Here is a 12,718-nt window from a genome sequence, read left to right on the forward strand (position 1 = left end):
AGTTTGTGAACCCTTTAGAATTTTCTATATTTCGTGCATAAATATGACCTAAAACATCATCCGATTTTCACACAAGTCCTAAAAGTAGATAAAGAGACCCAATTAAACAAATGAGACAAAAATATTATACTTGGTCATTTATTTATTGAAGAAAATGATCCAATATTACATATCTGAGCGGCAAAAGTATGTGAACCTCTAGGATTAGCAGTTAATTTAAAGGTGAAATCAGAGTCAGGTGTTTTCAGTCAATGGGATGACAATCAGGTGTGAGTGGGCGCCCTGTTTTATTTAAAGAACAGGGATCTATCAAAGTCTGGTCTTCAAAACACATGTTTGTGGAAGTGTATCACGACAAGACCAAAGGGGATTTATGAGGACCTCAGAAAAAGCGTTGTTGATGCTCATCGGGCTGGAAAAGGTTACAAAACCATCTCTAAAGAGTTTGGACTCCACCAATCCACAGTCAGACAGATTGTGTACAAATGGAGGAAATTCAAGACCACTGTTACCCTCCCCAGGAGTGGTCGACCATCAAAGATCACTCCAAGAGCAAAGTGTGTAATGGTTAGTCGGCCAGGTCACAAAGAAACCCAGGGTAACTTCTAAGCAACTAAAGGCCTCTCTCACATTGGCTAATGTTAATGTTCATGAGTCACCATCAGGAGAACACTGAACAACAATGGCGTGCATGGCAGGGTTGCAAGGAGAAAGCCACTGCTCTCCAAAAAGAACACTGTTGGCTGTCTGCAGTTTGCTAAAGATCAGGTGGACAAGCCAGAAGGCTATTGGAAAATGTGGACAGATGAGACCAAAATAGATTTTTTTGGTTTAAATGAGAAGCGTTATGTTTGGAGAAAGGAAAACACTGCATTCCAGCACCTTATCCCATCTGTGAAACATGGTGGTGGTGGTATCGTGGTTTGGGTGTGTTTTGCTGCATCTGGGCCAGGACGGCTTGCCATCATTGATAGAACAATGAATTCTAAATTATACCAGCGAATTCTTAAGGAAAATGTCAGGACATCTGTCCGTGAACTGAATCTCAAGAGAACGTGAGTCATGCAGCAAGACAACGACCCTAAGCACACAAGTCGTTCTACCAAAGAATGGTTAAAGCAGAATAAAGTTAATGTTTTGGAATGGCCAAGTCAAAGTCCTGACCTTAATCCAATTGAAATGTTGTGGAAAGACCTGAAGCGAGCAGTTCATGTGAGGAAACCCACCAACATCCCAGAGTTGAAGCTGTTCTGTACGGAGGAATGAGCTAAAATTCCTCCAAGCCGTTGTGCAGGACTGATCCAGAAACCTTTAGTTGCAGTTATTGCTGCGCAAGGGGGGTGGCGGGGGTCACACCAAATACTGAAAGCAAGGTTCACATACTTTTGCCACTCACAGATATGTAATATTGGATCATTTTTCTCAATAAATAAATGACCAAGTATAATATTTTTGTCTCATTTGTTTAATTGGGTTCTTTTTATCTACTTTAGGACGTGTGAAAATCTGATGATGTTTTAGGTCATATTTATGCAGAAATATAGGAAATTCTAAAGGGTTCACAAACTTTCAAGCGCCACTGTACTTCCTTTATTGCTCTGAATGAGTAAGTCGCTATGTGTGCGCGTTTGTACGTCTGTCAATGTGCATGTGTGTAATGCTAACTGTATGGAGTGTGTTCTTGAGGGTCCTTGTCCATGTATGTGCGGGCATGTTTGCCATCAGTCTGAGATGTGTTGGTCCCTAGCGACAACACAAAAAGTAGGCTGAGTAAAGAGTGCACCCACAACAGCACTCATCTCCTGTGTGCGTGAGTGTGTTTGTCAAAAACCGCTTCTTTCCTCAAGCTGTTATCCACCTGAACTTGGCTACCCACCGAATGTCTGTAAATATACATTTATACTCATGCTTTTTTATTTTTTACTTTATCTTTAGCTTTTAGTTTTCATCTGTACATATCTTACACTATGTTTGCTGTTTGTCTATGTCTGTCTTGCACTGTTTGGCAAAGCTGCAGCCCTCATTTCGTTTTACACATGTACCTGCACATAATTTTTAATGACAATAAATTGAATTGAATTGAAGTGCAGCAGCACCCAGTACATTGTGTAGATGCTGCCCTCTCGAGGTGGTCTAAAAGTAGTGCAGGAAAGCCAAAATAGGAGAGGAGACAAATTCAAAGAAAAAACTGACAAACAACAAGAAAAACAGACTTCCTTAAGACAGACAGACAGCCTAAAATGTAGAGAATCGCGCAAACAGCCATGGACGAAAACAAACAGATCAATAAACAAGGCAGGCAGACAAACAAACTACCTTATTCTTGTTGTTGGCCAGGTTTATGCGGAGGATGCCCATGCCATGGAGGACAAACTTCATGGAGGTCAGGAGGTTATCAAGCACTGCTGGCTGCCAAAGTTCAAAGGTCAGAGTTCAAACACATGAGTAGCCATGACAGTAGGGCAAAACAAATCTGGAGGAAGTGTACATGTACTATATGTATGAGTATGTGTGCGATTAACCAACCGTTGCTTAACACAAAAAAGGGAGACACAACTGTTACAGTATTAAGAAACTTGGAGGCTAAGTAAACTGGGTTGGGTGACAATGGAGAGGTGGTGATGTTTTTTTTTGTTGGGGAGGGAGAGAGAGAGGGGCTGTCTTTGTCTATTAACCCAACCTGTCTTTTCTCCCTCTGTGTCCTGCCAGCAAAAGATAAGCCCCGCATTCCATCAAGATTCTATCATAGTCTAGTCACTTCTCTCTCTGCCGTCTCCATTGTGTACGCTAAGCTGTGTCACTTTCTCTGACGTGTGCGAGGTGAGATAAGTCTTTTGGAGAGACGAGGTTCAAACTTGGGAGCAGACCTGGACGGGGGGAGGGCTGCTGATGCTTAAGTGTCAGGGACAAATGATTCTCCGCGCGAATCGCCGCTAACGTCCGACACGTTGATTTATGTCAGAAATAATCTCCTCTCTGTGTGTGTGTGTGTGTGTGTGTGTGTGTGTGTGTGTGTGTGTGTGTGTGTATGTGTGTGTACCGGAGCATCTCCCTCTTGTTTCCCTTCTGCCTCTACAACACTGATTTCATTGGCTACACCATTTAACTTGGTTACAAAGTCATATCTCTTACAACGAACAAACCAGATCATCATATTAACACGTTTCCTTTTTGATAAGTGAGAAGTTTATTTTTTTTCCCCTTTTTCTCCCCAATTATACTTGGCCAATTACCCTATTTTCCAAGTCATCCCAGTCGATGCCTCACCCCCTCTGCTGATCCGGAGAGGGCTGCAGACTACCTCATGCCTCCTTCGATACATGTGGAGTCGCCAACCGCTTCTTTTCACCTGACAGTGAGGAGTTTTACCAGGGGGACATAGCACATGGGAGGAGCACACTATTCCCCCCCAGTTCCCCCTCCCCCCTGAACAGGCACCCCGACCTACCAGAAGAGGCACTAGTGCAGCGACCAGGACATACAGTGGCTTGCAAAAGTATTCATACCCCTTGAACTTTTCCACATTTTGTCACGTTACGACCACAAACATAAATATATGTTACTGGAATTTTATGTGAAAGACCAACACAAAGTGGCACAAAATTGTGAAGTACAAAGAAAATTATACATGATTTTAAAATTTTTTTACAAATAAAAAACTGAAAAGTGCAGTGTGCAAAAGTATTCAGCCCCCCTGAGTCAATACTTTGTGGAACCGCCTTTTGCTGCAATTACAGCTGCAAGTCTTTTGGGGTATGTCTCTACCAGCTTTGCACATCTAGACTGAAATTTTTGCCCATTCTTCTTTGCAAAACAGCTCAAGCTCAGTCAGATTAGATGGAGAGCGTGTGTGAATGGCAGTTTTCAGATCTTGCCACAGATTCTCGATTGGATTTAGGTCTGGACTTTGACTTGGCCATTCTAACGCATGAATATGTTTGTTTTAAACCATTCCATTGTAGCCCTGGCTTTATGTTTAGGGTCGTTGTCCTGCTGGAAGGTGAACCTCCGCCCCAGTCTCAAGTCTTTTGCAGACTCCAACAGGTTTTCTTCCAAGATTGCCCTGTATTTGGCTCCATCCATCTTCCCATCAACTCTGACCATCTTCCCTGTCCCTGCTGAAGAGAAGCACCCCCAGAGCATGATGCTGCCACCACCATGTTTGACAGTGGGGATGGTGTGTTCAGAGTGATGTGCAGTGTTAGTTTTCCGCCACACATAGCCTTTTGCATTTAGGCCAAAAACTTTAATTTTGGTCTCATCTGACCAGAGCACCTTCTTCCACATGTTTGCTGTGTCCCCCACATGGCTTCTTGCAAACTGCAAACGGGACTTCTTATGGTTTTCTTTTAACAATGGCTTTCTTCTTGCCACTCTTCCATAAAGGCCAGATTTGTGCAGTGCACGACCAATAGTTGTCCTGTGGACAGATTCCCCCACCTGAGCTGTGGATCGCAGTTCGTCCAGAGTCACCATGGGCCTCTTGGCTGCATCTCTGATCAGTGCTCTCCTTGTTCGGCCTGTAAGTTTAGGTGGACGGCCGTGTCTTGGTAGGTTTGCAGTTGTGCCATACTCTTTCCATTTCCGGATGATGGATTGAACAGTGCTCCGTGAGATGTTCAAAGCTTGGGAAATCTTTTTATAGCCTAACCCTGCTTTAAACTTCTCCACAACTTTATCCCTGACCTGTCTGGTGTGTTCCTTGGACTTCATGATGCTGTTTGCTCCCCAATGTTCTCTTAACAAACCTCTGAGGCCGTCACAGAACAACTGTATTTGTACTGAGATTAGATTACACACAGGTTGACTCTATTTAGTCATTAGGTCAGCATTCGATCATTCAGCAATCATCAGGCAACTTCTGAAGGCAATTGGTTGCACTCAGAAAAAAGGGGGCTGAATACTTTTGCACGCCGCACTTTTCAGTTTTTATTTGTAAAAAAATTTCAAAATCATGTATAATTTTCTTTGTACTTCACAATTGTGTGCCACTTTGTGTTGGTCTTTCACATAAAATTCCAATAAAATATATTTATGTTTGTGGTCGTAACGTGACAAAATGTGGAAAAGTTCAAGGGGTATGAATACTTTTGCAAGCCACTGTATACCCACATCCAGCTTCCCTACCCCAGACACGGCCAATTGTGTCTGTAGGGACGCCTGACCAAGCCGGAGGTAACATGGGGATTCGAACCGGGGATCCCCGTATTGGTAGGCAATAGAATAGACCGCCACACCACCCGGACACCAAGAAATTGATATTGAATGATTGTGGATTCAGTGATCCCATGCTTTACACCATTTAAAACCACCGAAACACAAGGTATACGTATGTCAGAGTGTGTGTGTGTGTGTGTGTGTGTGTGTGTGTGTGTGTGCATGCACGCGAGGGGGCGACTGAACACATATGATTACATAATCTCAACATAACATCAGCTGTATTTCTCCAACATCAAGTAATGATGGTTGTATGCACAACATGTTTTCTCCAGGTCTGTAAGACGTTGTCTCTTGTAGAAAAATATTTCCCAAACTAAGTTCATTAAGGGCCAGCAATCACTCTGTTGGTCCCTCTCTCCCTCATCAAAAAAATCTACACATTCCTCCCTCATTTATGTTTTTGGTGGCTATTTCTCGTTCCTTCTCCTTGCCTCCTCTTGGCTCACTGTTCACTTTATCACGGTTTTTGACAAACACACACACACACACACACACACACACACACACACACACACACACACACACACCCCTATGCATGGCCTTGTTAAGTTATGACACACCAAGGAGGCAGGGAGGGAAGAGGGGTCAAAGGTGAAACTCCTCACACAGGACTCATTCACAAGAACCTGTGCGAGGTGTGTGCATGCGGAAAAATTGGTTACTGTTTAGTTGTGTAGTTGAGGGAAATGTTAATTAGGAAGGTTAATGCGTGTCTTAATGCAGAAATGAAGAAACACAATGTGTTTTCTCAATTCTTATTCTTCTCTTTGACTAACCAATATATATGCCTGCAGGCTTGAAAACATACGCACGCACACACAAAATGGCCCCACAAGGTAAGGGGTTTCTGGTTTTTCTATCCTAAAGGGGTCATTTCGGCCTCATTGGGTAAGAAAAACGAGCACCCACACACACACACACACACACACACACACACACACACACACACACACACACACACACACACACACACACAGTCGTGTTTCACTATCCTTGTGCGGACCCCTCATTGACTACATTCATTTCCTAGCCGTTAACCCTAACCTTACCCACACAAACTACATGCCTAACCCTAACCCTAACCCTAACCCTTACCCTAACCGTAACCCTAAAACCAACTCCTAACCCTAAAAAAGACCCTTTTCCTTGTGCGGACCTCTGAAAGGTCTGCACAAGGTACGTCCTGTCAGGTTTTTCTATCCTTGTGTGGACATTTGGTCCGCACAAGGATAGCTAAACATGTACACACACACACACACACACGCCGGAGGTGTTTTCTGGTGTTAGGTAATGTGATGCCACTATCAGTTTTACATCAACTCTTTGTTTAAATGGTACACAAACACTGTCTCAGAGATAGAGAACTCGTGTGTGTGTGTGTGTTCCACCCATTAACAAAAGGTGGTTGATAACGATCCAAGTATTGTCTTGATGCATGCTCAATAATCCAGGTAAGAAAATCAAAGAAGGTTGAATCAGTTGTCAATAAACGTTGTATTCAGATGAACTGATTCAACCTTCTCTGATGAATCCAGGTATTCTTTTCCACCTTCTTTCCCATTGCTTCCACTTAGCGTGGCTATTATTGACCTTGCCACCTCTTCCCCTGAGGGCACGTGAGCACACACACACACACACACACACACACACACACACACACACACACACACACACACACACACACACACACGGTGGGATATAGAGCATTAGTAGTCATATTACAATTCACATTATGCCGGTGTAATGTCTAAATCCATGGAGATGCGCTAAACTATTGTTCTCGTTCAACATTCTCTTTCGATTCTCCTCTCTCTGACAAAAGAGCCTCGCTTTCCCACTACATACACAAGAAAAGGAACAATCCAGGCAGCTCCGGTGTGTTCTAGCACTTCTGGACAGCTACATAAAACCCATTAAGAATGTAGTTCAACTGTTGGGGCCTGATGAGGCATCATTAACCAAACAGCTGACTCGTTAACCAGAGACAAACTGTACGATTGTGTGTACGTGCGTGCCTGCGCTGTCTATGTGTTTTCAGTTTGGAAGGTTTCCCTAAAAAAACCACTGTCTTATCTCCTTTAGCAGGCACCAAACCAGACTGAACTAGTTTCCAGAGCCATCAGATTTTTCAGCAATCATGGCGAGGGAGCCTGGCCAGGGGAATCATATTGGAATTCCTGAAACAACAAAGACATTCCGTGCTCAAAAATATGAATCCTGTTTGCGAAAGTTAACCATTACCCCTCTCTCTCTCTCTCTCTCTCTCTCTCTCTCTCTCTCTCTCTCTCTCTCTCTCTCTCTCTCTCTCTCTCTCTCTCTCTCTCTCTCTCTCTCTCTCTCTCTCTCTCTCTCTCTCTCTCTCTCTCTCTCTCTCTCTCTCTCTCTCTCTCTCTCTCTCTCTCTCTCTCTCTCTCACACACACACACACACACACACACACATACACACACATACACACATACACACACACACAGGGTGTTGTACGCACGCACACACACACACACACACACACACACACACACACACACACACACACACACACACACATACATGCAGAGGCTGGTGCATGCACGCATGCGCACGCCAAACACACACACACAGACACACACACGTAGAGGTTGGTGCATGCATGCATGCGCACACGCATGCACACACACACACACTTTTGTTGACACAGAGCTGCGTGCAGAGGGGGAGAATGAAAATGCACAGAACAAAAGTCTTGGTCCATCCTCATCTTATCCACAATGAAAACAATTCCAGAGCCTCAGGCTACGTTAGAGAGCAAATAAAGGAGGGATGAGACAGAGAGGAGCCTGATTTCAATCTTCTTTTTTTCTCGTTATTATTGCTTTCTGTCCATCCTGTCATGGTTCTAATGCAATACAAACCCAGCGATGGGAAAGAGACTGAGATAAAAAGAGACAGAAAGACAGAGAGACCGAGAGAGACAGAGAGAGAGATCTTCCACACTATGCGTTTAGAGACTTTGAGAGCAGACGGTAGTGACCCAGCAGCAGGGATAAACTGTCCAGAGGTGTGAGAGATCAGGGATTTACTCTTTTTCACAACTGCCTGGAGTTAATGGGCTGCTTCAGATCACAGGGCAGTGTGGATGGGTTGCAAGTGGAAACCTATACATACTGACACTATATTTAATTATGAGCTCATACCAGTGTGTGTGTGTGTGTGTGTGTGTGCGCGTGCACACATGTGGTGTGTTTGTGTTTGCATGTGAACGTTGTGTGTGTATGTGTGTGTGTGTATATGTGTGCAGGGGAAGGTGTGTCTAGAATTGCTGTGGGAGATTAGCTTGTTAAAATAGGAGGTCTATAGGTCTGTGATGTGGAACGTTTTCCACTTAAATATATGGGCGTCACCGGAGAACAAAGGCAAAACCAACTGACGACAGAGATAAAAGCAAAGAGAGGAGAGGCCCCGCTCGAATGTGTGTGTGTGTGTGTGTGTGTGTGAAAGATCTCCTCATTTTGGTTCTTTACGCAATTGGATAAATGCAAATTTGTCCGTGTTTGAAGGTGGGTACACACTAGCACTTTGGCGTGTGTTAGTGTGTATGTGTACGTGCATGTGAAGCGAGCAGGGAAGACAACTTCAGACAGGTGTAAGCAGCACCTGGCAGAGTGCACATTACCATGTGTTTTGTTTTTTTCCCCCAATGTTAAATTGCTTTAATCTTTCAAGTGCAGATGTGAACAGTGATGGGACACTGTGGCAGATGCATTCAGGTGATAGCTCCATGATGTAATCGTAAGATAACAATCCAAAAGTTACCTTGTTAGGTAATACCTTTCAGTTAGAGAACAACCCCCCCCCCACACACACACACACACACAGAGGAAGTACAACACTCCTGCACAGATGAGTACATGATAGAGAAGATATCTGTAGGAGGGAACCAGGGCTGGAGAAGAGAGGGTGGGGTGGAATGGTGAATGAGGGAAAAGAGTTGAGGTTCTTAATATTTAGGAATGCAACCCCCCCCCCACCTCAGCATTTTACAGTTATGACTGCCATTGGGTATCTCAGTATGTGTTTTTGTGTGCATCTTGTGTTTTTGTGTGCCTAAGACAAAGCCTGAGAATACTTCTCAGGCTATTTTTCCTCTCTGCCTCCCTCGAAGTGCACACACACACGCACACACACAGCCAAGTATTTTCTTTCAAAACTACATATTTGACCTGTAGACACTATATTCAATTAATCATAAGTATCTAACTTCTATCAATGTGACTTGCCAAGAATTACAGGGGAGACAGTTTGGTGCCTAAAGAATGATGAAGACAGGGAGAAAGAGAGCTTTTCTGTCAACACCTACTCATTACGTGCACACACAACCGAAAGAGATCAACCACATAATGAGTAAGGGAGAAATGGACTGTAGGGGAGAAGGTCGAGAGAGGTTAGATGAGACATGGAGTAAGAGTGAGAATGTCAGAACAGGAGTGAGACAAGGGAGACACACAGAACCGACGAGACAGACTTGAAATTATGTTTGGCCTAAATGTGTAAGGAGAAAGAAAATGTAAAAAAGATAGGTCGGGGAAAAATGAAAATAGAGGATAAAGTGAGTTGCTGTGTGTGTGTGTGAGAGAGACAGCGACAGAGACTGAGAAACATGTGCCTTTGTTTTCCTGGGGTTGAGGAAGGGTGCATAGACCACCAAATACTCAAAAAACGCCCACACACACACACACACACACACACACACACACACACACGGAAACAAGTGTTTCGTGTTTACATCTGAGCCAACCTACACATCTCTCTTCCGCTACACCCATTTATATCTTATCCTTCCAGCGTTCATAGCGAGTCATGTTTCACCTTTACTGACTTCCAGCCCAAGTTTAAGCAAACAAGCATAGTGACCAGGTTTTCATTAGAGGCCCGCCGTTATCAAAACACAATGGAATAAAGCGTCCAAGCACCAGCGTAGTCCATTTATCTCTACCTCGCCTGCTTTTTCAACACTCGACAGATTAGAGTAATGACGTCTGCCGGAGCAATTTTGAGAATGGTTTTGTCTCACGCATTAAAAACAATATTTTTCAAAGCCACTAATTTAAAGGAGGCTTCTTTATGCCTAGCTATGAGGATATGCCAGGCTACCGCGAGAGTCAAGCAGTTATTTTCGATGGCGTTAACTTGCAGTTTCACAGAATTTCTTTTCCTTCGGTTTTAGAATTCTCTCACGCTCCACCTTAGTGATGCGCCAATCATAACGTAAGCTAAATGAAGCTGTCCATCAAATGTCTGTTATAGTCATCTAGCATCTGAGGTTAATAATAATAGCAATATAACAAAAGTAATAACAATTACAACAATAATCGTCCTGTAAGGGATGAAATTTCGTTTCCACTTTTCAAAAAGGTATACTTTATGAATGGTGACTAATTACTTTATTAATGGCTAATAACTCTTATGAATGTGTTATGAATCAGCAATAAGCTGTTATAGCGCACTAGTAAGAAAAATGTTTGAGCTGCCAGGTTGGGAGCCCACATTTGATCAATATGAGGGATTCTCCATGGACATTCTCTCGGGAACCACATGACCGGCGAGGACTGCTGATTGACATTGTCAGCAAATGGCGTACAAATAACACAACTTGAAAATGTCGTGGCATTAGGTAGTGGTTAAGGTTAAGTTAACAGTTAAAGTTAGGTAGCGGTTAAGTTTAGGGTTAAAGTTAGGTATTGGTCAAGTTTAGGGTTAAAGTTAGGTAGTGATTTCAGTTTAGGGTTAAGGTGAAGTTAATGGTTAAAGTTAGGTAGTGGTTAAGTTTAGGGGTTAAGTTAGGTAGTGGTTAAGGGTTAAGGTTGTGTAGTGGTTAAGTTTAGGCGTAAGGTTAGGTGTTAGGGAGGCCAACATAACGGTTCAGCTAACTTAGTCTCGTCACGTGGTTTCTGAGAAAATGTCTGGATCTCACCAGGTGGACTCCAAAACCTGGCAAGCCCAAACGTCTATATTAATACGTTATAACATCCCATTACTGATCTACAACGCAATAACAAACGAGTTTTAGAATAACAAACGAGTAAAGCAATCGGCAACCACTTTTAAAAGTCGTTGTAAATCCCAACGGAAATTCCCATTATAGTGCAGTGAAATATGAATGCTGTGTTTCCAACCTTGAAGCTATTGAGCTCTTGTTTGGTGAAGCCGTGGCTGTGGATGATCTTCATCTGTTTGACCAATGTGCTTTTGCCACTTTCTGCAGCACCTACAGAGGGGAGCAGGGGAACAGCAGAGTTTAAATAAAACATTTATTTTGCGTTAACATCCGAGAGAAAAGGAGTCGTGGTCATTGGACTGTTAAAATTAGCCTTTTAGCTTGTACGAAGTGGCAAAGGTGAGAGAGTTGCCGTCCTGTCGACGGAGACACGGGGGGGCTAAGAGTTCCTGCTGGAGCTGAAATGGCTGAAACGTCGCGCCGTCTCACCTAGTAGAAGGATTTTCACCACGTTCATCTCGCGTTTGGCACACTGGTACAGGTCCCTGTCTATTTTGGCACTATTGGTCTTCGCCGCCTTCTCCTCCTCCGTCACTTCGGAACCGAGACACAGTCCCATCTCGCTCATCTCCTCATTCCGTTTCGGAGACGACAGACCCGACTCGCTTCTCCGCAGTCGCCCCCGTTCGCGTCTTTTTGGAGACGATCGATTAAAACCTCAGGCCATCCCCGACAACGACGCCGAAACATCCCTACAGAGTCGATCGAGCGCTGCGCGTCAGATGAGCCGGGAGATGGATTTTACGCATCGCTCGGGGTGTCCGGCCGCTCCGAGTCCCGCTACCTCGTTACCAGCGGTTTGCTATTGACAAGACGGCAGTGTGACGGATATGCGTCGCGTAAAGTCCGCCAAAGCCAATTCAAATGCTCGTGCTACCACTCTACCCGATGAGGCAAAACTGAGGAATTCCCTCCTCCCACTTGTGGCCAATTCAACTGGGAAGAAAAGTTTGGGACTTCCCTGGGAAGTGACGTCCCGTAGACAGAATCTGACACCTCGGAGCCAAACCGATAGCACCCAGCCGATATCAAGCCATTAGGAACAGGTTTCTTTTTTAAGTAGCTGTTGCATGGATAAATAAATGAAGTATCGTTTCTTCTTCCGCGCATTGTTCTCTGGTGAATCGTGATTCATTGGGTGAAAGAGCTTTTGTGCTCATAATGAGGCGACCATTTTTTTCTGTCTTCCCATTTGGGGATAATTTAAATAAAATACGACTAATTGGATTGAGCCGTTTTCCCGAGTGACCGCGGCCTCTTTTCAGTGACTCCACACTGACTTGTAGTGTGTGATCCAAAAACAATAGGCCCATTTAGTCATACACTTCAAAACATTTTAAATTAAATCTTTCCAGAAATATACCCCGATCTTGAATCTGATTTAATGATCACAACATAACAGAGTATGTATAAATAAGCCACATTGCTGCTTTATTTATTGGGAAGTGACAGGTGGTCAAATAA

At 43.8% G+C, this 12,718-nt stretch overlaps 1 protein-coding gene across 1 annotated transcript in view; it reads right to left on the reverse strand.

Annotated features, from left to right (window-relative positions):
- gnav1 (guanine nucleotide binding protein (G protein) alpha v1) overlaps positions 1-12,124 on the reverse strand; it is a 36,733-nt gene extending 24,609 nt beyond the window's left edge. Inside the window, exons 1-3 of the mRNA XM_056281068.1 lie at positions 11,684-12,124; positions 11,373-11,464; positions 2,317-2,409 (exon numbers count right to left, since the gene is read on the reverse strand). Of these exons, the coding sequence (XP_056137043.1) occupies positions 2,317-2,409; positions 11,373-11,464; positions 11,684-11,822 (324 nt within the window). The 5' untranslated portion in view covers positions 11,823-12,124. The remainder of the gene's footprint in view (positions 1-2,316; positions 2,410-11,372; positions 11,465-11,683) is intronic.
- Positions 12,125-12,718: the final 594 nt, after the last annotated feature.

This window comes from Lampris incognitus, chromosome 5, assembly GCF_029633865.1.
Source record: "Lampris incognitus isolate fLamInc1 chromosome 5, fLamInc1.hap2, whole genome shotgun sequence".
Taxonomy (NCBI): domain Eukaryota; kingdom Metazoa; phylum Chordata; class Actinopteri; order Lampriformes; family Lampridae; genus Lampris; species Lampris incognitus.